Below are 27,078 nucleotides of genomic sequence, written 5' to 3' on the forward strand. Positions count from 1 at the left end.
CCACGTTTGTGCTGCCTCTTTGCAACTGAAAAAGGTAATTGGACCCAGAGATGCTTTTCATAACTGGCATTCCAACCCTAGGATATGCAGTAAAAAACACTTGAGAACATAGAAAAGTCACGCCAGATTAGACCCTGGTCCATCAGTAGTCTGTCCACACAGTGGCCAACCAGGTGCCTCTAGGAAGCCCACAAACAAGATGACTACAGAAGCATTATCCTGCACAAATATACCTCTGAGCACATGAAGAATGTACCCACCCCCCCCATACATACACAAACAGCAAGCTTTGTGCAACACACTGGAATTTAGAAAGCAGAGAGCCATAAGGCCCAGATTCAGCACAGCAGCATTTGAAATTCGAACCCTACCTGCAGCCGGTGCACAATGTCCTTGATGTCTGCCGCTTGTCCCTCGTCCACACGCATGCAAATGTAGTCCCCCGTCTCATAATAAAGGTCCAAAGTGCAGCTTTCAGAGAAGGTCCAAGCCAGGATGTCCCGGCAGGAGCAGTTAAAGACCACCCTTTTTTCACGGGCATCAATGAGGACTAGAAACTCAGCTGAGATGCCCAGCAGGCACCGCAGCTCAGGGGTTTTGCAATCAGGTCCCCGACTGCCATCCCTCGCCCAGACGCCCCACACCAAAGACCCTGCGCTGTGTGCTTCTGCCCCCTTTGTATTCTTGGCCTTCTCCCGCTTCTTAGAAGCCAAAGCGATGAGTGCGAGACGGGACGAAGAGGCCTCCAAGGTGCTGGTGGTGGCGTGGTTCAGGGCCAGGTCACGCAGGTACTCCTGGCGGGTACGGGTCGCCATCGCGTGAAACTTCCCTGAGCGTTCAGCAGCATTTTCTGCATTGATAGCCTTGGCAAGCAGGAAGTCCCGGAAAGCTGGGCCCTTCAAGAAGCAATTCTCGGCCGGGATGAAGGGACCGAACGGCGGGATGTCCTTGGTGCAGCTGACAGCCACGCTGGGTCGTGTTCAGGGAAGGAAAGGGATATGTCATTTATGTCAGATTTTACAAAATTCTACTTTGGAATCCTTATTGTGGTTGCCCTTAAATCACCCTGGAATGACTGACAGGAGGTGATTATTCCTGCCCATTTTAAAGAGGGTCAAGGATGCACAACGAGTCAAATGGCAGAGGTGGGGCCTGACTTGAACCAAGACTTTGAGACTCACGGCAAATACATGCCATGTTTCTGGACAACAACAGAATTTTGTCTTAAATAGAGAATATAGCAGTGAAGCACAGCAGTTAAAGTGTTTGTCTAGGATCAGAAAGACCCAGATTAAAATCCCTACTCTGTCACTGGAGCTTGCTAGGAGACTTTGGGTCAAGACACACACTCTACATCTAAGCTACATCACAGGGTTGTTGTGAGGATAAAATGGAGGAGCAAACAAGGTAAGGTAAGAATGTAAGCTGCTTTGGGCCTCCACTGGGAAAAAAGGAGGATATAAATGAAGCAAATAAATAAATATTCAGCATTCAGAAGTGAAATACCTCTATTCTGTTATTTTTGGATAACAATGAATTTTGCAAATGTTTGGGGGGACCAAACAATCCCAAGAGGAATGTGAATTGGCCTAACCTATCTCAGCCTGGATCAACTTTCCAGAGGGTTACCATATTATTTGGCGGCAGCAGAATAAAATGGGAGCCCAGCAGCACGTTACATAACTTTTATTCCAGCATAAGTTTTTGTGAGTCAGAGTATTACTTCGTCAGTTCTCTGAGGGATACATCCATCTGGCCAATTTATGAATGCAGCAGAACAAAGATTCAAAAAGAGGTTGGATCAAAACAAGATCCAAAACAATGACTCATCATTTCATTCAGAGTGGGTGGCAGACACTGTTGTTAGATAGTTTCAGGTGGGTAGCCACGTTGGCCTGCCGTAGCAGAACAAAATTTGAGCCCTGTAGCACCATAAAGACCACAAAAATTTCCACGGTATAAAAAATGTTGTGATCAAAGCTTGCTTTGTCAGATCTCAAAAGTGAGCTTTGACTCATGAAAGCTCATACTCTGGAAACTTTCATTCATCTCTAAGATGCGACTGTTCTGATGTTAGAATGTGTAGAATGAATGAGATAGGCAGATACAACAGGAAGTTACAGGTACAGGAAGCTGACCCTATGCCACTGGACTCCTGTGCAAGCCTGGATCAGTGTGATAGAATCATAGAGTTGGATGGCCCACAAGGGCCATCCAGTCCAACCCCCTGCAATGCAGGAACACACAATCAAAGCACTCCTGACGGATGGCCATCCAGCCTCTCTTTAAAAACCTCCAAAGAAGGAGACTCCACCACACTCTGAGGTAGTGCATTCCACTGTTGAACAGCCCTTATGTTCAGGAAGTTTTTCCTGATGTTTATGTGGAATCTCTTTTCCTTCACCTTGAACCCATTACTCCTAGTCCTAGCCTATGGAGCAGGAGAAAACAAGCTTGTCCCCTCACCAACATGATCTTTGTAGGCACCAGGTCTAGAACTTTCTTCGCATCCCTTTATCTTTTACTTATTTGTTTATTCTTTGTTTATATCCCATTTTTCTCCCTGGGACTCAAAGTGGTTGGATGGCCAGTATTTAATTTTCCCTCTTTTTATACAAGAGCTTTTTACCATAATCAAGGGGCAGAAGACAACAATGGCTCTAGATTTATACCCTGCTTTTCTCAATAGCATGGAGTCTAAAAGTAGCTTACAAACTCCTTCCCTTTCTCTTCCCACTGCAGACACTTAGTGAGTTAGGTGGGGCTGAGAGAGTTCTGAGAGAACTGTGACTAGCCCAAGGTCACCCTGCAGGCTTCATATGGAGGAAAACCTCCAGGAGGAAAAGAAGATCCATGAATGAAAAACCCACTCTGGAATACAACTCTCCCTGCGTGCGCTTGATAATCCTTGGTCCTCTGGCATCACCAGAGCAGGAATGATCACAGAACTGAGGGTATGAAGCAGTAGGGAATTCACATTATCTGAACCTGTAAATATCAACACAGGAGCCAGTTGGAAAGGATAGTGCTGAACTGCTGAACCAAATTAGCAGCCCCATGTTCACGATAAGCCTCCGTCCCCTAAAAAAGAGAAGTTTGGATTTATACCCCACTTTTCTCTATCTTTTAAGGAGTCTCAAAGCGGCTTACAAGCATTTTCCCTTCTTCTCCCCACAACAGACATCTTGTGAGGCAGGAGGGGCTGAGAGAATTCTGAGAGAACAGTGACCAGCCTACTGTTACCCAGTGAGCTTTACATAGAGGAGTGGGGAATTGAATCCGGTTCTCCAGATTAGAGTGCACAGCTCACACGGACGATTGGGACGTCAAACCCGGTTCTCCAGATTAGGGTCCACCATTCTTAACCACTACACCTTTAAGCCTGTGGAGTGCTTGCATTCATTAAGGTTTGCTACTAGTTTCCTGCTGGCTTCTTTGTGCCTAGGAAAAACCACTGCCAGCTTATAATGCTGAGCATCAACTGGGTGGGCATACTTGTAATAAAGATGTGTGCTCCATGGGGATTTGGGGGGCCGGAAGCAAAGCTTATTCTAAAGACTGGAAATGTTTCAGAAGAAGCCACATTAAAAAACCCATTCATTGTCTTGGAAGGCAGTAGCAACAGGCCCGTGCGAACAGTCAGTAGACAGTGGCTGAATTCACATACTCGGTTACGCCACAGGGAAGCAGCTCAGGGGCTTTCAGAAACATATGGTGAGACAGGGACTGAAGTCCTCGCTTCAATGTGCTTTGAGGAACTCTGATTTTAAACAGGAACGCTTGAAAGTGATATGCAGAGAGGCAACAGCTCGGAATAACGCAGCTTTAGCTGTCATTCAGATCTCTCGAGACATGTGCGCTCCAAAAAGAGAATTTCCAGGAACGAATCAGGGTTTTTCCTTTCAAACTCCTTCTGAGAGGAGCTTTTAACTGGATTCTGGTGCTTTTGGAAAAGTATGACTTTTAACGGATCCCTATTATGTCAATTTGTGGTTTTCCCAGATGAAAAGTCTCTTTGTTTGGCTCCAAAGGCATTAGACACTGTTCTTAAAGACTCTGTGGCAGAAAGAGGTCGTCATTCACCAAAGACCTACATGGAGACGGCCCGAATAGTTTGATATTTGAGGGATTTAGTGAACAGTACCCTCGGTGATTTTTCTTTCTTTTTTAAAAACCATGTTCAGGGCTGGGTGGGTGTGGGTGGGTGGGTGGGTGTGATTCAGTACCAGACCATGGTGAGAAGGAGATTTAAACCACACCTTTATCATTTTGCCCATCTGAAATGGTCTCAGGGAAGTCAGCTGCTGCTCAACATGCTTTGTGCTTGCCACTAATACAATACAGGTACCTGTAGTTTCCCCAGTGACAGAAGTTACACCTTCTCCAGGACCATTTCCTATCAGGAAAAAAGTGCAGGTGGGGGATTCACACCCCCTTCCCCTCTCACTCTAATCCCCCAAACAAAAATCAACCCTCCTCCACAGATGAGATTTTTTTAAAGGAAAAAATGCTGGGAACTCCACTCTTGGAACAACATCACATGTTAATCTGCTCTGAGGCAGAAAATCAAATCAGGCCACCAACTTACATGGCCCCGAATTCATCAGGAAGTTTTTCTGCCCGAGCCTCATTGAAATGAAGCCTCCTGCCTAGTTCACTTGAGCAAAAAATAAAACAAAATATTTTGAGAGACTGGGGCTGTTGGTCGAGTGTTGTTTGTGTTCCACTCAGCCCCGAAGACTGCTTTCTGAGATGGATGCCTCCCCCAGCTTCCAACAGAGCTGGCTACTCTCGACTTCATGGTCTGGAGCAGACATGCAAGCACAAGCAGAGAGGGGATTTCAAATATCACACCTCTTAAGGCCCCTTTCACACGTGCAGAATAATGCACTTTCAATCCACTTTCAATCCACATTTGCAGCTGGATTTTACTGTGCGGAATAGCAAAATCCATTTTCAAACAATTGTGAAAGTGGACTGAATGTGCATTATTCTGCATGTGCGGAAAGGGCCTAAGAGAGCAACTGTGGTATAGTGGTTAAGGTGCTGACTAGGGTCTGGGAAACCTAGGTTCAAATCTGCACTTGGACCATGTAAACTTGCTGCAATACCTTGGGCCAGTCACACACTCTCAGCCCCAACCCCGGCTACTATTTAGATTGGAGACCTCTAAGGACAACCAGGGTCACGACGCAGAGGCAGGCAATGGCAAACCACCTCCGAACGTCTCTTGTCTTGAAAACTATAGGGTTATCATAATAAGTCAACTGTGACTTGATGGCAAGAAAAAGAGGTAGTACCTTCTTTTCACCACAAGGGGGCGCACATTTAAGAAAAAGGAAGATGAATTTCATAATTCTTTAGCTAAGCTATCCTGTGTAGAGTGCCAAAGTGGTCCATGGCAAAAAAAGTTGAAGAACCTCTGTTGTGTAGGAAAACACACACACACACACACACACACACACACACACACGTGAAAAATCCCTTTGCATAAATGAATGTTATTTTTTTTGTGATGCGGACAAATGAGGCAGTTTCTGGGAGAAAGTATTTCAAGAGCTACCACGTAGCTGTTTTTCTCTCCTTTGCCCCAGCAACTGGGTACAATGTTTTCCACCCAACATAATCAAATTTAGTCTATAGCACATCCTGTTTTCCAGATTTGGGGTCTGAAACAGTTTATTTTCTCTCTGCTGCCCCCCGTCTGTTTGTACATCAAACAGCAAGCCTGTTGAAGAGTTCTAAAGAACCCTAAAGCTCACATAGTTTTTTGATGCACACAGTTTTGTGGTATTTGCTCTGGTTTTAAGTAAAAGGTATTAAGCAATCTGATTTTGGAATCTGTCTGCAGACTGACAGGATGACTTACATTGCTGGACCTTGCCCTGCTAAATGATTTTGTAGATCATTCCTGCAAACCTCCAATTGTCTCTCTACCCACAGACAGTTCAAAAGCAGCAGAATCTTAGCCCAGCCTCATATCTGAATCAAACATAAAGAAGAGAGAGTATGGAACTCAGAAGGGGCCTCGTACTTTCATTTGGGATCTATGAATTTGAGATGAGATTAGCCACAGGTTATCCAAAAGTCTAGCTAAATCCAATGTATTCTTTCTTCAGTGGCCTGTGTGAAAGGGCTTGGAAATCCCCCCACCATCACCTAACACAGCACAGCACCCACTCATCCTGAGACAGCTAGTGCTGTGTAGTGGTTAGACTGTCTGATTAGGATCTAGGAGACACAGGTTGAAACCCCCAGTCTGTTATGGAAGCTTGCTGGGTGACCTGGACCCAATCACTCTCTGTCAGCCTAACCTACCTCATAGGGTTGTGGAGAGGATCAAATGAAGGACGGGGAAATGACATGAGACACTTTTGAGTCCTCGTTGAGGAGAAAGGTGAGGGATAAATGAAGTAAGTAAATAATACATGGCTCCTGTGGTTTCCCTCAGTTTATGAATGTAACCACTAAGAATAACAATCATAGACAGTCTTACCAAGCAAGGTTTCTGTTCTGTGTCAATTGTTCACCTGTTGCTATTTTATTTCTGTTTCGTTATCCGGTGCTGATATAATCCTCGTTTCCTACCTGTGGAGTTCTACAAACTCGAAGCCATTCTCAGGAACGCACTCTCTGCTTCCCTGTCCTGTATGATTCCCCTCCTCTCTTTCCTCGCTGCCTTAACCACAGTTTAGCATGACACTGGCTCTAACCACGGTGAACGCGATCAACACCCTTGAAGTAGGGTGCGGAACCCCAGTTCAAGACTAGGGCTATTAATGGGGGAGCTGCTTTGCATTAATTGCGGCTTGTGGCAGCACAAACCAGTCGGGCTGAACCAGTTAAAGACGGGAGGTGGGAAGGACCCTATTTGAGATGGGGCAGGGATGGCAGCCTGCAATACTGAGGGTGCATTCCAACAGGGGAGTTGCATGGAATTACTTATGAACCCAGCATAGGGCCCTTTTTGCACATGCAGAATAATGCACATTCAATCCACTTTCACAATCGTTTGAAAATGGATTTTGCTACTCCGCACAGCAAAATCCAGCTCCAAAGTGCATTGAAAGTGGATTGAAAGTGCATTATTCTGCATGTGTGGAAGGGGCCTGATATAAAGCCATAGATAGGGAAAAGAACCATACTTCTGAACAACTCTCATTAGCAGGCACACACACAAAAAAAGTCTTGAATCCAGGACAACAAGGGTACCAATGCTTTCTCTCAAGTTCTCCCCACAATCCAAGAGGGCTTCCTGTCCCAACTTTGCCTTCTACTGATGGTAAAGCCCACCCCACCTTACTCTTACCTGTAGGTAGTGTGCTCTGTGGAAGGCTCATGCACCCGCACCACAATGAATACATGCTGGAAGTGAGAGCGGATCACGCGGGGGGTGAAGGGGAGAGCCCCTGGCTCCTGGAAGACGATTGTCACAATGTCATTCCCAATGTGGCGTTTTCGCAACAGCTGTAACAAAGAAAAGGAGAATTTATTGTCGAAGGCTTTCACAGCTGGAATCACTGGCGTGCTGTGTGGTTTCCGGGCTGTATAGCCGTGTTCTAGCAGCATTCTCTCCTGACGTTTCGCCTGCATCTGTGGCTGGCATCTTCAGAGGATCTGATGTAGGAAAGGAAAGCAAGTGGAGTATATATACTGTGAAGTCAATAGGAGAGGGCATCTGAATAGAAGTAGCCTGGCATGTGAGTAACAATGAAGTATGTAGCATGTGAGTAACAATGAAGATAGCAAGGTCAATAGGTGAGTGCATCTGAATAGAAGTAGCCTGGCCTTTGTTCCCTTTGATTGTTTATTTATTTTTATTTTATTATTAGATTTTTATACCGCCCTCCCCCGGACTATAGTCATCCTGTGTTTGTGTGGAGCTGATTAGTCACTGTCTTGACTCTAGTGTTTTTCAACACTGGCAGCCAATTTCTGTTCATTTTCATGGTTTCTTCCTTTCTGTTGAAATTGTCCATGTGCTTGTGGATTCATTTAGGGCACTGCCTTTCCCTCAAGGAGCGCACGAGGCATACACTATTTTCCTCTCCTCTGTCTTCACAATAACCCTAGGAGGTAGGTTAGACTGAGAGCGATGAACTGGCCTAAGGACACACAGCATGTTTCCCTGGCAGATTGGGGATTCAAATCTGGGTTTCTCAAATGCTAGTCCAATGCTCTAACTACCACAGCACACCACATATTATTAATTGGAAAGAGTGTGCCATGAAGACTGCCCTGTTTTCTCTGACGCTTCTGTATGCATGTGTGTGAGTGTACACGTGCTACCATCTCCCATCACTGTCTACTGCACTCACCTGCTGGCGGTTGTTGGGGGTATAAGGAAGCATGGTAGAGACATGGAACATAATCTCGTAGTCCTGGTACACGGTGTAAAGGGAATGTGTCCCTGTGGAATCAGCTGCAAAGAGAAAGCAAGAGAACACTCCCTTTAGAGCCTGCAGGCACCTCTGCAATTTCCTAAATATGGTGGAGCCAACCACAAAATGGTGGTTCAGACGATGGAGCCGACCACAAAATGGCAGCCAAGGGAGCTGGAACCAACCACAAAATGTCCAAAAGTGAAGTCATACTTGACTCTAATAGGAACGCTTCAAAGTTTCAGGCAGAAGCTTTGTTTAGCCTCTTAACGTGAGCATGATGTTTGACAGTATTTTCTTGTATACACACAGCTTATGTTGAGTTATGATGTGAACATCCTCGTGCTGTGGTGGAAGCTGATGTTGATGCTACTCTTTACAAACCTGCCAATCGTTCAACTGCCAATAATAAGCTCTGCTAGGCAAAAGCCCCACACAGCCCAGCCTATTTTCTAAAAACATTCAACAGATGCCAGGAGAGGTGTTAGTGGGAATAATGCCCATGGGTGCCACGTTGGGGACCCTTGCTTTAGAGACTATTCTCAATTGGCTCATTCCGCACATGCAAAATAATGCACTTTCAAACTGCTTTCAGTGCTCTTTGAAGCTGGGAGGAATAGCAAAATTCACTTGCAAACAGTTGTGAAAGTGGTTTGAAAACGCATTATTTTGCGTGTGTGGAAGGAGCCAATATTTCTGCTCTTGTCTGTTCTGTCAATACCAGGGAGTGGGTGGTTGGCTTTCTGATCATTCCTTATGCTACTAATATGTCAGTCTACAATCTAATTGCAAAAGGACAGAGAGCTGGAAACCTGCCTGCTCACTCCAGTGGATCTCTGCCTCCACTTCCACCAAAATCCCCATTGGTAGAAAGTAAGTAGAGCTTTGATGGATCAGACCACAGATTCAACCGATCCAGTATCCCATTCCTCAGATTGGGCAACCAGATGCTGCTAAAAGATCAGCGCAGGGAAGCAGAGGCCAACGTTACCACATGGGTCCCTTCTGCACTGCAGAATAATACACTTTCAATCCACTTTGCAGCTGGATTTTACTGTGTGGAATAGTAAAATCCACTTTCAAACAATTGTAAAAATGGATTGAAAGTGCATTATTCTACATGTGTGGAAAGGCCCGTGGACTGGAATTCAGAGGCCCATCATGGAGGTTTGTACTTTCCTGAACAACAATTTAACACTGTTAACTCATCCTAGTCTCTTATAGAAGGCTCTTTTTAAAAATTCTCCACCAAATATATTGGACATGCTCTAGACTCACTCTTGGTGTCTAGCTGAGCGCGATATTTGTCAAAGCCGCGCAAGCGCACACGGTCTCCAAGCAGCTGCAGAAACTCCTGGAAAGCTGGCCCCGCCTCCTCGTTGTTGTACATCTCCTCTTCTGAGCCCTGGTCTGCCAGGCAGTACAGGACCCCCACTTTCCGGTGGAAACTGAGCTATGGGGAGAAGAAGGAAAGACAGCACAGCCACAGGAAATGAGAGCCATTCAGTGACCATTGAGTTTCATTCTACAACTGTGTGTGAAGTGCCTTCAAGTCATGGCTGACTTATGTCAACCCAGTAGGGTCATCAAGGCAAGAGACTACCTGTGGTGATTTGCCATTGCCTGTCTCTGGATAGCAACACAGACATTCCTTGGTGGTCTCCCATCCAAGTACTCACCAGGGCTGACCCTGCTTAGCTTCTGAAATCTGACAAGATCAGGCTAGCCTGGGCCACCCAGATCAGGGCATCCTACAATTATGCAGGGAAATTAGAAGCCACAGGGGTTCAAGGAAACAAAAACTTCTATGAAGTGCAAAAATTAGGCTAACATTCATTCGTGCTTATTTTACATAGTATGTGGAGAATGGTAAAAAGGCTGTGCGTTGCACTGAAACCTATCTTCTGGGAAAATTTCTTCTCCTTTCTCTACTCATCCCTTTCTGGCTTTTCAGGATTCCCAGGCATTGCCCCAAAGCATTTTCAAGCAGTTCTTTGAAACCTTAAGAAGTAGAAATTTGCTCCCCCGAAACCCACACATACTCGAAAAGAAAGACAAATTTTCAAGATACATCATTCTCCCCCTCTGACTTTGTTGTGTGCAAAGAGAATAAGCACAGCACCGAAGATTAGCTACTGTTTTGTTTTTTTAGTGAAAGATTCCCTCCCATATCCTATGAGAAGATCTGTACCAAATGCTTTTCTAAGTTTTGCCTGCACAGAACTGATTAGCAGCTGAATTCTGCAGCAGTTATCATATTAAAGGAGATTTACAACCTTTAATTCTGATAATATAACAGTAGGGAGTAACAGGGCTGGCTTTAAGCCAATTGGACCAATTGCTCTCAATTGGGCCCCGTGCCTAAGGGGACCCTGTTTTAGGGTAATCTACTCTAGTCTTCTCATGCACACACAACAACACTGTGCAACATACGTGAGATGGACACACACACACACACACACACACACACACACACACACACACACACACACACACACACCCATCATGGGATTTTCCTGGATCTGCTTGTTTATGCACCTTTTTGAAAAAACACTCCTACGGATACCACCCAGGTTTTGTGAAGTTTGGTCTAGGGGGTCCAAAGCTATGGACTCCCAAAGGGGGTGCCCCCATCCCCCGTTTTTTCCAATGGGAGCTAATAGGAGAGGGGGGCTACACATTTGAGGGTCCATAACTTTGGCCCCCATGAGCCAAACTTCATCAAACCTGGGTGGCATCATAAGGAGAGTCTCCTACGGATACCACCCAGGTTTTGTGAAGTTTGGTTCAGGGGGTCCAAAGCTATGGACTCCCAAAGGGGGTGCCCCATCCCCCATTGTTTCCAATTGGAGCTAATAGGAGAGGGGGGCTACACATTTGAGGGTCCATAACTTTGGCCCCCATGAACCAAACTTCACCAAACCTGGGTGGTATCATCAGGAGGGTTTCCTAAAGATACTCAGAAATGTTGGTGCTCCTAGCTTAACAAGGGGCAGGCCTAGGTGTCTTCACTAGAAACATGCTGCAGTGAGGATGTTGGAACCTGGATGAAAAGGTGCCGATTCTTTTGAAACTTGGTTGTATCTAGATTAAAATTTTAGTGGGAATTCGGCCATGGTATCATACTTTTCAAATGTGATCTAAACATTTTGTTTGTTCACTTGTAGGTTTACATATAAGGAATTTTATATTAAAATGTAGCTTAGATTTGTTTGGTCCATTAACTCACATGCACTTTCAAGCGCACATTTTGATTGCTTTTCATTCTACCATAGAGATATAAAGCCTATGATAGACTTTATTTATATCTCCATGATTCTACAGACCTTGGCTATGAACATGGGGCCCCACCAAAAATGTTCCCAATTGGGCCCCACTGCTCCTAAAGCCAGCCCTGGGGAGTAGATAATCAGCAAACCAGACAGACTCCCTGCATAAACGTTTATCTTTTATTGAATTTTTTTTTAAAAAAATTGAGTACGACAGAGAAAATAGAGGCATGAAAAAGTGAACTGTAAATTACTGTGGAGATAAATGCTAAAATTGTTAAAGCTCCTAGCATTGCTTAACCATATTATAGCAAGTAACAGATTTTTTAAAAACTAAATCAGATTTTAGCCTTTTGTCTCACTGCTTTTAAAGATTATTTTTTTAAAAAACCAAAAAAAATCTCACCCAGCGATCTTACCTATTCTTCATCTCAGAATTCCAGTCAGAAAAATCTGATTTGCTCATCACAAGTTTGCTTATTTATAGAACAATATCAGTCTTCTCTAGATTTGAGCAATTACAATCATGTGGCTATACCTAGATATCTGATTGGTTATAACTAAAATATGAGATAAGCAAAATCAGAGCAAGTAAGCCAGTCAGCAGATGATATATGAGATAATCTGAAACAGCAAGTTGAGGAGGTCAGCCTCTACCTTTAAAAAGCAATTAATCTAGCTTTTTTTCTATAACTGGTTTAACTAACTGTCCAAGACGAAGATAGATCTAAGTAACAGAATTCATGGACAGTTGAAAAATGCATAACTTCTCATTCAACTTGCAAATTCAGCAAGAAAAGAGGATGCTATTATTGCAAATGATACAGCTTGAGTGGGGTTTCCTGTTTTAGGTCTGCCAATTATAAATGAGTCTTTGGGAAAGGGTCATGGCTGAGTGGCAGAGTATCTGGTTTGCATGCAGAAGATCCAAGATTCAACCTTTGGTGATTCCAGTTAAAGGAATTATGTAGCAGATGACATGAAAGATATTTAAGTGAGACCCTGGAAAAACTGCTGCCTGTCAGTAGATAATAATGGCTCTGATAATATTGGCTCCATTGCCTCAGAGACTAGGACTCAGAGTAATGGATTCAAGGTGCAGGAAGAGATTCCATTTAAACATTAGGAAGAACTTTCTGACTGTCAGAGCTGTTCAACAATGGAATTAACTGCCTTGGAGAGTGGTGAAGTTTCCTTCTTTGGAGGTTTTTAAACAGAGGATGGATGAACATAGGTTGGGAGCAGTGGTGGGATCCAAAAATTTTAGTAACAGGTTCCCTTGCTAGCCCCCCCCCCCCCCTCAGCAAAGGGGGCAGAGGCGTACCTAGACAAACCTGAGCCCTGGGCAAAACCTGAGTTGGATGCCCCCCCATGGGCAGCCACCCCACCACAACCCCAAAAATATTTTTTGCACCCGGTCATTTCTAAATCATCATCACATTATAGAAAATGCCCCAACTCACAAATCTGAGCAGAGAAATGGTGAAACACAGGTTCTTTGATAGAAACTGGTGAGATAAAAGGTAAAAAAGGCTGAGAATCAATGAATTGCAGTACCTGAAAGGGATTAACCCAGTCAGGGAGTTACATTATTAGTCGCAATTGCTATATGGAACCTTCATGTTCAAAGGCAGTATGCCTCTCAGGGAGACGAGGGCATAGAGATGGAAAAGCGGACCCAATTAGTAACCCCCTCTCGGCACACACAAATAATTAGTAACCCACTCTCAGGAACTGGTGAGAACCTGCTGGATCCCACCTCTGGTTGGGAGTGCTTTGACTGTGTGCTCCTGCATGGCACGGGGTTGGACTTGATTGCCCTTGTGGTCTCTTCCAACTCTATGATTCTATGATGTGGCCTGATTCAGAATAAGGCAGTTTCATATTTCCACATGCACAAATGCAAAGCCAGGTCAGTTGGCCCTAGAAGGGAAAGGACTCCACCTTTACTGGCCCTCAGTGTTCTTTCCACTCTGATCCTGTTCTGGAAAAAGGGAGTCTCCACCTCATCTCACATCCATGCTCAGCTGTATCTTCCTATTTGCAAACTTACCCCTTGTTCATCCAACTTGATTAAGGTCTCTGGCACTTTGGGGGAACTGGAGGCCAAGCGGAGACACTGCAAGTTCAGTTCCGGGATCAAGTGCTCCAGCAGCTTCTTGGGGGCAACTCCTCGCGGGGAGCTGTGGCGGATAGAAAGGGGCAGCACTTCCTCGAGAATAGATCCTCGCAAGGTCCGGAGCTGGTAGGATAGGCGGGGGGGGGGGGGGGGATGAGACAGATGTCAAAGAACAATCCTAGGAGGCTGAAAAAGTTGGCATGGTGCCATGGGTACAGCGGATACTGAGATTCCTGATTTAGGCCCCATCTCCACCACAGATGCGTCACGTGGCGTTGGGAAAGTCGCCGTGCCTCATGGAGGGAACAAGTGTGAGGTCAAACTCCTTGAGGTCAAACAGCAACACAGGTTGTACGCACTTACAGGCCACAGTCACAGTTGAACCCATCAGAAATGTAAACTTCCTTTTCTGACAGCTTCCCCTCTACACTCAGTTTCCCCTTTCTCCATTTTCAGTCCGTCTTCCCACAGCACAGCTGATCTCTGGACTCATGCAAATCCCCCTGCCCTTAATTTCATCCCCCCCCCCCGCCTCCCCTTCAGCAAGCACTCTACATCCCCACTTCTCTGCATCAATCCCAGCTTCCCTCCCCCGCCCTTTGCCTGCACAGCGGGAGTCCCCACAGAATGAGGTCACTGCGTGCCTCTTAGGGCAGGGATGCCCAACGAACATTACCACAGCGGCAAGCCAGCAGAGCCCACCTGGCTTGTGCGGATGATAAGGCGGTAATTGTATTGAGGGCCCGTGCAGCCCTCTTTCTCCTCACGCCGCAAGGATACCGCCACAGCTCCCAGCTGGTCATCTATCCCAAAGAAATTCTGGTGCTCTGTAAGGAGAAATGAGAAGGGCCTGAAGCCGGGCCTAGCTGCCATCAAGCCAGTCGCTCCCACAAAAAGCAGAACCTTTTATCCACAGACATCAGCTGGCACTCGCAGGCTGCGTCTGGTTTATGGTCTTTGCTGCAAAAGCCAGCTGTTGCCTGGGGGTGGGGATGAGAAAGGATACAATGATAATGACTAGGCCTCACCACCATCAAGGTTTGCTACCTTGGCTGCGGCAAGAAGGAAATGGAGAAGAGAAACTGGTTGTTCCCCTCAGAGATTCTGAACATGCCAAGTGGAGGGAGGACCGAAGCACCAGCCACTGGTTCAGAGTGGGCAATTTGCCCCCCAAAAACATAACAAACGCCCAACAGCACTTTAAAGACTAAAAACACTTATGAGTGTTTGTGCATCACAGCTCGCTTCTTTATTTTTATTTAAAACATGACCTAGCTGCCCTTCCACCCAGCTTAGAATTCTTCTTATGGGGAAGATTGCTGGATGAGGGGAGGAGTTGTGGCAGAGAGGTTCCCCATCACATCTCAGAAGAAGTGAGCTGTGACTTACAGCCTTTGCTGGGTTTGCGGAAGGTCCCAAGTTCCATTCCCAGCATCTCCAGTTAAAAGGACCTCCACCTGTGAGTCACTGCCATCTGAATAAACCACCCTGATTTCGATGGACCGAGGGTCTCATTAAGTACGTGGGAGCTTCATGTGTTCAAACTCATAAGGAAATAAAAGTTGTAAGCCTGTAAGGCATTTGATTTATTTTGCCATGACAGACTAATACAGCTACCCCTTTACAAACATCATGGAAGATATTTAGCTCTATGCATGCAGAATCTAGTTGTCAATCTCTAGCTCTGAAGAGACCCTCCCCCAATCCTAAAACTCTCTTTCATTTAGTGGCTTCCACCAAAGTTGGAATTTCCTTCTTGAACTGCAGAGTGGAACAGAACTGCAGTACCTGCTGCATTTAAAGAAACAATTACCCAGTGCACTTCAATGCACATCCAGGGTTGTTTAATCAACTCTAAAGCCCAGCTGCTGGAGTAACGGGATCTGAAGACATTTAGCACCCAATGGCTTCTTCGAATGGCATTCCTATTATACAAAGTAATAGGCCCTTCAACTGGAATTAGCACTTCACTGGGGATCTCTGTGCTGCACAACAGAAATGGTAAAATCTTGTGTAGGTTTAGAATCAGTGACCACTGCCCATCGGTGGTTCTCTCTTCCACTTTTTCCTGGATACCTCAAGATGGATCTCTCTGCACAGTTTAACATACCCTTTTCCTCTAGACCACACTATGCCATCTTCCTGCCAGCAGTCACTCACCCTTGCCGAAGAAATGCTTCCGATAGTAGCAGGCTCCTAGATCTGCGTATTCGATAGCGTGGCCTGCCCGGCTGGTTCTCTGTCCATAGCTTTCGCGGGGTTCCTCCAGCCCAGAAACAGCCATATTGGGGCAATGGAAGCCAGCCAGGGATCCCCGGTGCTGGCCGATTCCCCACTCAGTCTCACCGCCAGCTTCCACGCGGAAGTAGGGGCAGCTAAGCACCAGCGGTCCATCCTTGTCCTCACCCACCTCACCATCCAGGGGGGGCACAGCGCCTGCCAGGCGAGGCTGTGAGGCAGCCGACGCTCCTGTGGTGACGTTACCCTGCTTCTCAACTTCTCTGGCCACCTCGCCAGGCTCAAATAAGATGCTCTGCACGTCGTAATGGGCCAAGTGGCGCCCCCACACTGGTGTGGGCACCTCAGAGGGCACAGGATGCAAGCTGCCCCCATCCTCAGAACCAGAAGGGAGTCCATCCCCCTCTGTCTCCCACACTTCGTTGGTTGCCAGTCCTAAAAGGAGCAGGGGGTCACGGAAGCGCCGTGCAGTGGGACTGCCAGCCCGTGGCTCTTCGTGGCTGTGTGCCCGGGCCCGAGGGGGCACTGCAGTCTTTGTGAATGAGTTTGGGCCACTGCTGTTATGAGGAATCCCAGTCGGGTCCGATGGCAAGGGAGGGCCGGAGGATGGGTTGGCCACCTGCTCCCCCTCACTCAAAGTCACGTCACTATTGCTTCGATGCATCAGATAGCTGCGGCGTGGGGACCTCAGGGGAGGGCCACAGTACCCTGCACGGGGGCCCTCACCCACCGAAGTCTTGGGGGCCCGGAAAGCGTCAAAAGAGAGGGAAGTGAGATGCGGGCGGTTTGAGTGGCGTCGGATCTTGCGGACAAAAAGGTCGTCTGACTGCATCGCCTCCGGGCATGGACCCCTTTTCCCTGACACTGCCCCAGCAACCCAAAGGGCACGTGCCGTCCAGAATCCCACACGGGTCTCTGGTTGCTTCCTTCTGGGGACAACAATTCCCACAGATTTCTGTGCTTTCCCTTAATTAAGCAGGCAGCAACTGTGGTGCCGGAGAAAGTGGTGAGATGTCCCACCCATGGAGAAAGGATTCCAAATCTGTCTAAGTATAGTTGTGGTAGGTGGTCTTTGGCACCATGACAAGCCCACTCCCTGAAAAGACATGCGTCAGTACGTAGCAGCCAGGTTTGGGGTCATCCCAACCAGGAAGGGATGAATAAATCCAGCCATTTGAAGCACAGCTTCCTGCAAAAGAAAGAGAAAGAGGTGTGGAGGGAAGAGTCAAAAGGAATAGGGACAAAATGGCGGGGTAATCCAAAGAAAGAGAATCAGACTTGTAGAAATCCACACAAACGTGCTTTGGAAGCACTGACCACCAATTCCAGGTGTGGTCCAAGCTTTTGGGGAAGGGCTGTGGCCAGTGGTGGGATCCAAAAATTTTAGTAACAGGTTCCCATGGTGGTGGGATTCAAACAGCGGCGTGGCGCCAATGGGGCTGGGCGGGGCACGATGGGGGCAGGGGTGAGCATTCCGGGGGCAGGGCATTAATAATTTCTCTGTTACTGTAAAAAAACTCTTACTGTAAAAAAAAAGTTCCTAATTTCCAGCTGGTATCTTTCTGTCCATAATTTAAACTCATTATAGCAAGTCCTATCGTCTACTGCCAACAGAAACAACTACTTCTCCTCTAATTGACTGCCTGTCAAATACTTAATACTTTCAAATACTTAATTTTGTTTCTAGGAAATCAAAAAAGGATACTTTCCTTAAACAAGGAACTTTACCATATTTCTAAAACATGTTTTTAAAACAGCCCAACAGGGAGAATTATCCCACTTTCTACCTTCGCTAACCAGCCACATAGGAAACAACAGGACTTTATGATTTTTGGACCTAATGGAATTTCTAACGGAAAAGCAGATTAGTAACCCCCTCTCGGCACACACAAATAACTAGTAACCCACTCTCGGGAACTGGTGAGAACCTGCTGGATCCCACCTCTGGCTGTGGCTCAGTGGCAGAACCTCTGTGGGGCATGCAGAAGATTCTTGGTTCAGTCTCTGGCATGTAAGGATCAGTTATCAGATGATGGGAAAATTTATGTCTGAGACACTGGAAAGCCACCACTAGTCAGAGTAGACAGTAATAACCTTGACAGTCAAAGGGTCTGACTCAGCAGAAGGCCGTTTTTTGCCTCCGTGTGAGTATGGCCTGTTACCTCAGAGAGACGAAAAGAGGCTTTTCTGTTCACATTACTCGAAATGTACATTATGTTCTGCCAAAATGCACTAAGGCTGTTGGGGGAGACCCCCCACTACCACCACTGGGTTACAAAATGTTTCAAAACAGAGTGTTGTCCTTCATTCGGCGAAGACGTGGGGCCCAAATAAGTATTTCTTTAACTTGGGGGCGTGCGGAGAAGCAAAACAGAGAACCAACATGAAATTTGATTTCCAGATTCTGTTTGGGGTGATTTGCAAAGGGTGCTGGGAGATCTCAGAGTTTGGATGTGTGTGGAAAAACAAACATGTTAAGGTTCCTGATTGGGTAAGGATTGGCTTTTAGAGAAAGGTTTAATATGCCAAAACTAGCAACTCTAGCTTTTCATAGCATGGTGTTAAATAACAGCACCTGATAATTGCCGCAGCTGAAATGGATATTAAAGAGACTAGTTTAAAAGCCCCCCTGCCGCCCCCTGGCCACAAGAGCATGGGTTCCAACTACAAGTTATTCTAAATTTTTGGAGCCATGGAATCTACTTTCAATGCTTAGTCCACAGTGTAAGAACCAAAGGTAGTCCCTCTGTGTGCGTTCAGTGCGCATTTGCCTCGGCACTGAGGACACCTCCACCTGGGATTCACAAGGAAGGGAGGGGCTTCCCAGCCAAGCTCCCCCTCCAATTCCCACCAATAAGACGGCTTCTCAAAAAACAGCGAAAGGAGCTCGGTTCAGGATAAAACTTTCCAGGCGGTACGGATCCTAGGCTGAAACAACAACTCTGCACCCAGCATGCGTAGCTGCCACCTTCCTTTCCGCCACATCTGCGGGCCAGCCCTCGAGTCGAAAGGAGCCCCTGAGCACACGCCACCCATTTAGGTTAAAATCTCTGGCGAGGTTGTGAGCTCATTAGCCTAGTTATTTGACAGAACATGACCCCATCCTCCTGACACATCTGTCACTTCCAGTCATCATCCAAGGTATTGGAGGTCAGCCAAGCCCACACAGTTCAGATGGTCCAGGCGGGCACGGGTCAGGCCTAGTAATGGAATAACGCTGGCTCTGGAAGGGGCGTGTAATTTGACGAGCGATTAATTAGGAACCAGTTGACTAAAGCTGGAAAGAGGTTAAACCAACGCCCGCCCGCCCGACCCATAATGCACTGCAGTGATGGTGGCTTCCCATCAAAGAGAGACAACCCAACGAGACCAGGCCTTTTCACTTGGGAATCAGGACTAACAACCAGCTCTTAGATTCTGCTGAAGATATTCCCGTGCATTATTTTCCAGGCTTAAAAAAAAATCTGATGTAGGTGTAACCCCTATGTAAGAATGGGATGACCCACAAAGGGGTGGAGTCTGAAAAGAAGCAGAAGGCTGCAGAACTCATGAGGTTGGAGGAAACAAGGCTACCAGGCTGGGACCTGGATTGATTTTTTATAAGCCCTTAACACCTTGTTTAAGGATTATTGTGTATGCAATTGGTGGGAGTTCTTTTGGGGACCGTCATCATCTTGAATCCAGTTCACCAAGCCTCTGGAGCTCCATGAGCCAACCACCAGCAGGAAGAACGGACTTGGCATTATCAGACTGTAATTGGAAGGTCTTGGAATGAAACTTGAAGAGGACCTTGGAGTGTTAAGTTAAATGTTAATGTTTGATAAGTGTCATATGTTAAAGAAAGTTGTTGCAAACTCCTTCCAAGTTCTGCCCCACAGAACCCATAAGATGAGGTTACATAGGCATATACAAATGTGAATTTTTCCCTCAGGGTAGTTGGCACCTGGTGGTTAGAAACTTGTTGCCAACAAGCAAGGGACTTGCAAGGACTTACAGGGGGGCATCTCATTTTCCTTTATAACCCTCCCTTTCCCTAACCATTTCCCTTTTCCCAGCCCTAGTAGCCCTGCTCAGCCTCTCTCCTTTTCCGGCCTCTGCGTATCTTGACTTTTACCTGATCCCCTTGCCTCTACTTTCCCTCCCCCTAGTTTCTCCCTAGGAAAAGTCTGGCCCGCTTGTATGGTGGCCAGTGACAGGAGCAGCGTAGATGTTGTGGAATGGGGGCCAGAATGGGGCCTATTCCAGGAGAGTCGTCCTACATCAGGAGACATGACAAAGGAAGAGCATGGAAATGTTTTCCAGAGCTGTTTCTGGCCTCAAGGTCCACTCCTACTCCTAGCTCCATGGTTTTGGTTCACAGAAAGCAAGGGTTGGAAGGCTCAGAAATATTGTCTTGGTTGTCAAGCAACCCCCAAAATGGCATCCGAGATCTCAGTGGGCATTGCTACAGAAGTTGCTTCTATTATTTGGCAACATTTTAATCCCCCGGCTTTTCTTTTCTTTTTTTAAGACTTCAGATTTTTCTGCCAACTTGGCACTTTCTTCAGTTCTGTGGAGAAATCCCCCCCATCTGTTCCTAGCTTAAATTTGCTGACCTAATAATCCACACTCTGTGGCCCGGTTCAGAATTAGACATATGATGTTTTCACCTCTGAGCCTGAGTTCTCTTTCACAGCATCGCTTACACTGTCCTCTTCATCGCATAACATCTTTCCATTCAGTGCACACTGTGGAGGTGGAGGGGCGGGGGGAGAGAAACTGACCCTGTTCTGATGCTGCCTGCAAGTTCAGAAGCATGTGATGGTGCTATCAAAGGATCACGGAGTGTGCTGAATGCTCCCTTTGCTCCTGTGTCGCACATACGGTGCCGCGCAAGATCGAACCGCTGCAAACGATCAAAGATCAAAAAGACGATTTCCTGGCAAGGAAGTAAAAAGAACAGGAGGAAACTTGGCCTGCCTAAAGAGAGGGGAGTAAGTGAGCAGCTGACACAGTTGGAAGGAAATTTCCAGCAGCATAGGGGGGGCCTCTGATTAAGAAAGGAAGACAGGATTTGCTTCTCTTTTTAAAGAGAGGCAGGGATTTCTCCTGGCAGGGGAAGGTCTCTGGAGGAGTGGCAGATAACATTCCACACACACCCTGCCATAATCTCCCACAATGTTGGCAACCAAGTCTGATTGTTTCAAGAAAGTGGGACTTGCTGTGTCTCTGGGCCAGCTCTCCAACACACCCTGGACACATCTACCCAGGTTCTTGCTCCGGCAACCTCCCCTTTCCCTCTTTCTCATGCACAACCTACACGTGCCCCATGCCCAGATGCAGAAAGGAGGAAACGCTACTAAAAGGGGGAGCAGGTGGACTCAGCTGCTGGCCCTAGTACACTTGTCATGCCTCAGTGACCTCTGCGCATTTGCAGTGCGTAAAACTTCTCTCTTTTTTTTTCTTGGTCATGTCCAAGCCCCGGCCAAACCATCGTTCCTCCTAAGGGGACATTTCTCATGCTTGCAGAAACGGCATGAAGAAAATCTGACCGCATTGAAGGAGACAGGCGCACGCAAGTCTGGTATTGCACCTCGCTGTGGGTGCAAAGGAGAAAGCGGTAGCTCGGCAAGCTGTTCTCACAAATGACGTCAATGTTTTGCATCTCCCCCACACCTGCAAACTGCATGCAAAGACTCCTTCGGCTCAAGAACACATCCGCTTTTTAAGACCGGCCTGTTTCTTCTCCCACCATAACAAGCAATGCAGTCCCAGCCGCAAAGGCATTCACAAGGCTGTGCAAACAAGGCCTGTGGTGTTGGGAGGAAACAAAAGACACCCTCCCCCGTACAATCTGTCACCCACCCGCAAGAGTTTCCACCAACCCCAGGCCCCAAGCACAGCAATGCGAGTGCCTCTTCCAGAATAGCTCTAGGTGAGTCAGGAAAGTAAGCCAAACTGCATGCCACGACTCTCTACGCTGATTGACCCACAGAAATATCCCCAAATACAGTTTCTCCAGGTGTGTAAACCACCCAGAGATTTTCTTTCTCTCCGCTGTGCGTTGAGTTCTTAAAGGTCGCCCCACAAGCAAAAGAAAGAGAAGCTGTCGACACAGTCTCTCAGGGCTGCCTTATGCACGCAGGGAAGGGAAAGGAAGGCTTGGTTCTTTGAGGAAGGAAACAGCCTTTAGACACGGCACAAAATTCATTCAGTGGCTGGTGGGGTGGGGAGCATAGAGCACTGGAGAGCAAAGGAAGGAAGAGACAAAGACCTTGCTGACAGAAAATAGATGGGGAGGGGGGAGTGCCTGAAGGACATGGGGGGCAGAGAAGGATCCACGGATGACCTCCCCAAGCTGGATTCTCTTCCAAGATGGGAGAATCTTTTTAGGCCTTGGCAATTCCCTCTGCAGGGCACTGTGCCCACCCCTCTAAAGCGCCTCCCTCCCGATTCAGGATTCCTCCTCCCCAACAGTGATCCTGCTCACCCTGCCCAGAGGATCGGTATCTTTTGACGAGTGGAAGTCCGACCTGGCCTGACAGCGCTGCCGTGGTGACACGCTTCCTGTAGCGCAGGAAGTGTGGCGCAAACAAGACCAGCCCTCCCCCCCAAACTCAGCTACATTTGTGTTTCTTCCTCTTCTCCCCCCCCCCCAACTCTCACACAACATCCTCAGGAAAGAGCTGGGCCTTGCCGAAAATGCCCCCCCTCCCCGCTGCTGCATTGTACTGTGCTCAGCTTTATGTCCACTCCAGCTGGGCCTCACTAAGACCACACCGCCACGTCCCTAGAAATGCCCATCTCCTGCTTCCTCGTATCTAACGTTGGTGGGTGCCCCCCAAATGGGCTGCTTTTTTCCCTTTCATCCCATGAAGTGTCCATAGAGAAATGATGAAATCTGGGGAGGAGGGAAGCAGCTGCCAGGGTCTTCCAGCTGTGGCCCGGGTCTGTACGGTAGACGTGTCCTACCCACCCCCACTCTAGCTTCTTCCCCCATGCAGATCGATGGACGTGCAAAAGGGTTCTTTTGCAGCTGAATTTCCATCAGCAATGAATGGGGGGCTTTCTCCTCCTGCCAGGGTGGAGGGGAGGGAAAGGCCACCGAGTGCCATTGGGGATGCGTCAGCCCCCGGTGGCTTTGCAGGGTGGACAGGGAAGCATTGAGAAATCGCTGGCAACGCTCTGGGAGGAGCCTGGCAATCGTGTAGCAGCCCAGGAAAAGAATCTAGGCTTCCTCCACACTGTCCTAATTTCATAAGCCACTCTGAGCCTGTCTTAAGATCAGCCCCCCACCCCACCCCCACCAAGCCTTCTGTATAGCCCAGTTCCACAGGCACGTGCCAGGATCCTGATACGCCCAACAGTTCTGCCACTTTACCCCCCTGCCTGATGGAGCACTGTGATGCTGAGATCGGCTGCATAGTTTTATATACCAAGTTCACTTAGGAGAAACATTGGCTGCTACCTGCTTTGCAGCTTTGGAACCAACAGAGCAGCTGCCCGGAGTTCAGAAGAAGTTAGTTTTATAGACAGACAGACAGACAGACATCCTGATTTCCTCCCCAATGGGGACCCCAAAGCAGCTTACAACTTCATTCTCCTCTTGCGACATACAACAACCTAGTGAGGTACACTAGGCAGAGAAAAAGTGATTGGCCCAAGGTCATCCAGTGAGCTTTCATGGATGAGTGGGGATTCAAATCCAGGTCTCGCAGATGCTAATAAAACACTCTAACCCTGTGGTGGCGAACCTATGGTACTCCAGATGTTCATGGATTACAATTTCCATCAGCCCCTGCCAGCATGCCAATTGGCCATGCTGGGAGGGGCTGATGGGAATTGTAGTCCATGAACAATACACTATGCTGGGCATTCTGAATCCCAAGAACGTTACTCTGGGCTCCGCAATCCAACCCCACCCCCTTAAAAAATACCCGTGGGCAGGAGGAAATTATGAGGCAGGAAGAATTATATGTACCATCTTTCTGGTATTGTCTGTCCCCTCCCGGCCTAGAGATCAGGTGCCATCATCATTAGTCTTATCAGTTTTGTTTTATTAGATTAGATTGCTGCTATTTTTTAATTATTATTGTATACTATTGTTTTAGTTGTTGTTTTGTTGTACACCGCCCAGAGCCCTTCGGGGGTTTATCAAGTTTAATAATAATAATAATAATAATAATAATAATAATAATAATAATAATAATAATAATAATAATAATAATAATAATAATAATAATAATAATAATAATAATAATAAAAAAGAGCAGGGGAGCCCTCCTTAGCTCTTTATGGTTTCTCCCGTTTCCTACCTGGAGTATCCTTCCATCATCCGCTGTTTCTCCCCTCCCAGCTGCACCCACTCACCACCATATATGTAGATGTTAAATGGAAATAATGGCTCCCAGTTTCCAACACACATCCAGTTTGGCCCAGAGGGCAGGTTTCACACATGCACATTTGTGCATCTGTTGCTCATGACCTGATTGCTCAACGCTTGACCAGAAGTTAGACAGACTTCACTGAGGGAAGCCACAGTTCTCAGGATGCTTTATCTGTGATGGCTTATTCACACAAGCAAACTGTCAGTGGATGCCACGTTCTTCCAGTGACAGACATGCATGTGTGAACCAGCCTTAAGTCATGCAGATGTGTTAACTTCAGAAGGTGCCCAACAGTGGGGGTTCCAATCAAGGTTAGCGGTAGAGCTAGCCAAGAGTGGTAGCTTTTTTACATGCTTGTAATTCATCTGGATTAGACCAGGAAAAATCTGATAAACATCACTGGTGTGCAGAATACCACTCAGTTGCCTTTCCTTCCTCTTATCTTTGCAGCTAATCATGTGCCGGATTAAGGCCATTTTGCGGAGGATCTCCTCCTGACTCCTTCCCATTGCACCATTTCAAACTAAGTTGGTCTATCCTTAGAATCATAGAGTTGGAAGAGACCCCAAGGGCCATCAAGGCTAACCCCCTGCAATGCAAGAACACATAATCAAAGCACTCTTTAAAAACCTTCAAAAACCTTCAAAGAAAGAGACTCCACCACACTCCGAGGTAGTGCATTCCACTGTTGAACAGTCCTTACTGTCAGGATGTTTTTCCTGAGGTTTAGGTGGAATCTATTTTCCTTCACCTTGAACCATTACTCCTGGTCCTAGTCTCTGGAGCAGCAGAAAACAAGCATGCTCCCTCACCAACACGGCATCCCTTCAAATATCTAAACATGGCTATTATGTTACCTCTTCACCTTCTCTTCACCAGACTAAACAAACCCAGGTCCCTAAGTCTCTCCTCGTAGGGCAGGGATTGAATTGCAGTGCCCAGAACTGTACACAATATTCCAGGTGAGGTTTAACCCATGCAGAATAGAGAGGTACAATTACATCCCCTGATTCCTTGACAGAGGCTACAGGAACAGTGATTTAACTCCAATCAAAACCTGCTCTTATATGGATTTTAAAAATGTTCTGTTCCCCTATGGAACTAATTACCATAAGCTGCCTGGGTAGACTTATCTATGGACAGCAAAACCATCAATGAATGTCTTAGTGACTAGGTGATCCACGGTTACCTCTTAAATGAGTCAAGGCTGAGAACAGCAAGCGATCTTGTGAGTCCAGAGCCAGAAAACCAAATCTGGCTCTTTAAAAAAGTGAAAATTAAACCTTTACTTAAGGAACACTGGAGGGATAGGTGAGATGTTAGAATAACTAGTTTATCAAGGGAATGGTAGGCAAAAAAGGACTTTTCCGGGAAAGGGAAATGGCCAGGAATCCACATGCAAACCATGCACAGATTTATGGTGTGACACTAAAGCCTCTAGAGCAGGGTGCTTTTGTGTACATGTATTTCTTTTGGTGAGACCCAGAGTGTGCTTTTAGCTATAAAGGGCTCACAACAATTAGGGGTCGGGCTACAAGAAACATTGTAGGTTATTAATGGGAAGGTCAATTATCAGCAATGCTAAATTGTATCATTTCAGTGATGCAAACAGGCTTTCTTATACTAACCCTCTGTTTATCTCTCGCTCTGAACTTTTCCATAGTTTGTCCCTTTAATTAAAAAAAAAGTTGCTGACCCTGAATTAGTATTCAAGCCAGGCCCCAGCTGTGGAGCTTGCTTTAAAACCTAAGGGCCCACAGCAGCATGTGTGAACTTCAAGTAGCGCTAAAACATTCTTGAACGTGTTCAGTGTCACTGGAAAGAAGCAACCACACGCACCTGAATTTACAGAGCAGAAACCTGGTTTTCCCAAAATAGCCTACTTTGTAGCAGTGGGTGGATTCACTCTATATATTCTCAATTAGCGTCCTTCTCGATCAGGAAGCATTTCCTTAAAATCATATCCTTCTGTGCAAGACTAATTACTCTCGAATTTAATCTCTCCGCCCCCTCCCCAAAAACAAACAAAAAAGCTTCACTCCCATAACTGGAGTCACTTAACCGAGATCAGAATCTCCGCTCTGATTACCTCTAAAGTGCATTCCAGAGCCCCCTTGGTGAATTTTGGCCAGCTCTTTGAAACCTCAGAGATTCGTTCATTCACAACAGTCACCAACACGAGCTTCTTTTTCCCGGGCAATGAATCACAAGTTCAGTATTGCACGTCCACCTGCACATTTCAGCAAATTAATTAATCTTGGACTGACCTCAAGTCTTTCTCAGATTAGAACCTCTAACTACCAACCCCACCCACCCAAAGATCACCTAAATGGCAAATCCATCACTATGAAAACTAGCAACATCCACTGAGGTGTTGGAGGACACTGGGCACCTTTCCAGGTGGATAGGCTTTGGTTGTGAACAAGAGGACTGTTTAGAGCGGCAACTGCGAGCCGGCCGAAACAGAATTACGTTATCCTGACTCTCAACTCTGCTTGTGCTAAGACTCTGGTGAACCTCCAGGAGGAAAAGGAGATCCATGAATTCCAGAGCCCACTCTGGAATACAACTCTGTCTGCATGCCCTTGATAGTCCTTGGTCCTCTGGCATCGCCAAGTGGAAGTTCTCAAGGCTCATACACAGGGAGAAGGAACTATCGCAGACTGAGGGGCATGAAGGAGGAGGGAATTGACATTATGTGAACC

General features: G+C 46.7%; 1 protein-coding gene across 12 annotated transcripts in view; it reads right to left on the bottom strand.

Moving 5' to 3' along the window:
- SIPA1 (signal-induced proliferation-associated 1) overlaps positions 1 to 27,078 on the bottom strand; it is a 48,949-nt gene that overhangs the window by 20,677 nt on the left and 1,194 nt on the right. For 9 of the 12 annotated variants that reach the window (XR_007246047.1, XM_048514612.1, XM_048514572.1 and 6 more), the window contains exons 2-9: positions 26,463 to 26,603; positions 15,930 to 17,196; positions 14,472 to 14,596; positions 13,704 to 13,892; positions 9,660 to 9,834; positions 8,319 to 8,422; positions 7,310 to 7,467; positions 372 to 969 (exon numbers count right to left, since the gene is read on the bottom strand). Coding sequence is in view for 11 of the 12 variants with exons in the window: in XM_048514612.1 (XP_048370569.1) it covers positions 372 to 969; positions 7,310 to 7,467; positions 8,319 to 8,422; positions 9,660 to 9,834; positions 13,704 to 13,892; positions 14,472 to 14,596; positions 15,930 to 16,839 (2,259 nt within the window). In the remaining variant the exon portion in view is untranslated. Of the gene's footprint in view, positions 1 to 371; positions 970 to 7,309; positions 7,468 to 8,318; positions 8,423 to 9,659; positions 9,835 to 13,703; positions 13,893 to 14,471; positions 14,597 to 15,929; positions 17,197 to 20,770; positions 20,898 to 26,462; positions 26,604 to 27,078 lie in introns of those variants that run through there. The other 3 variants (XM_048514536.1, XM_048514546.1, XM_048514565.1) reach the window with 2 other exon arrangements.

This window comes from Sphaerodactylus townsendi, linkage group LG01, assembly GCF_021028975.2.
Source record: "Sphaerodactylus townsendi isolate TG3544 linkage group LG01, MPM_Stown_v2.3, whole genome shotgun sequence".
Classification (NCBI taxonomy): Eukaryota; Metazoa; Chordata; class Lepidosauria; order Squamata; family Sphaerodactylidae; genus Sphaerodactylus; species Sphaerodactylus townsendi.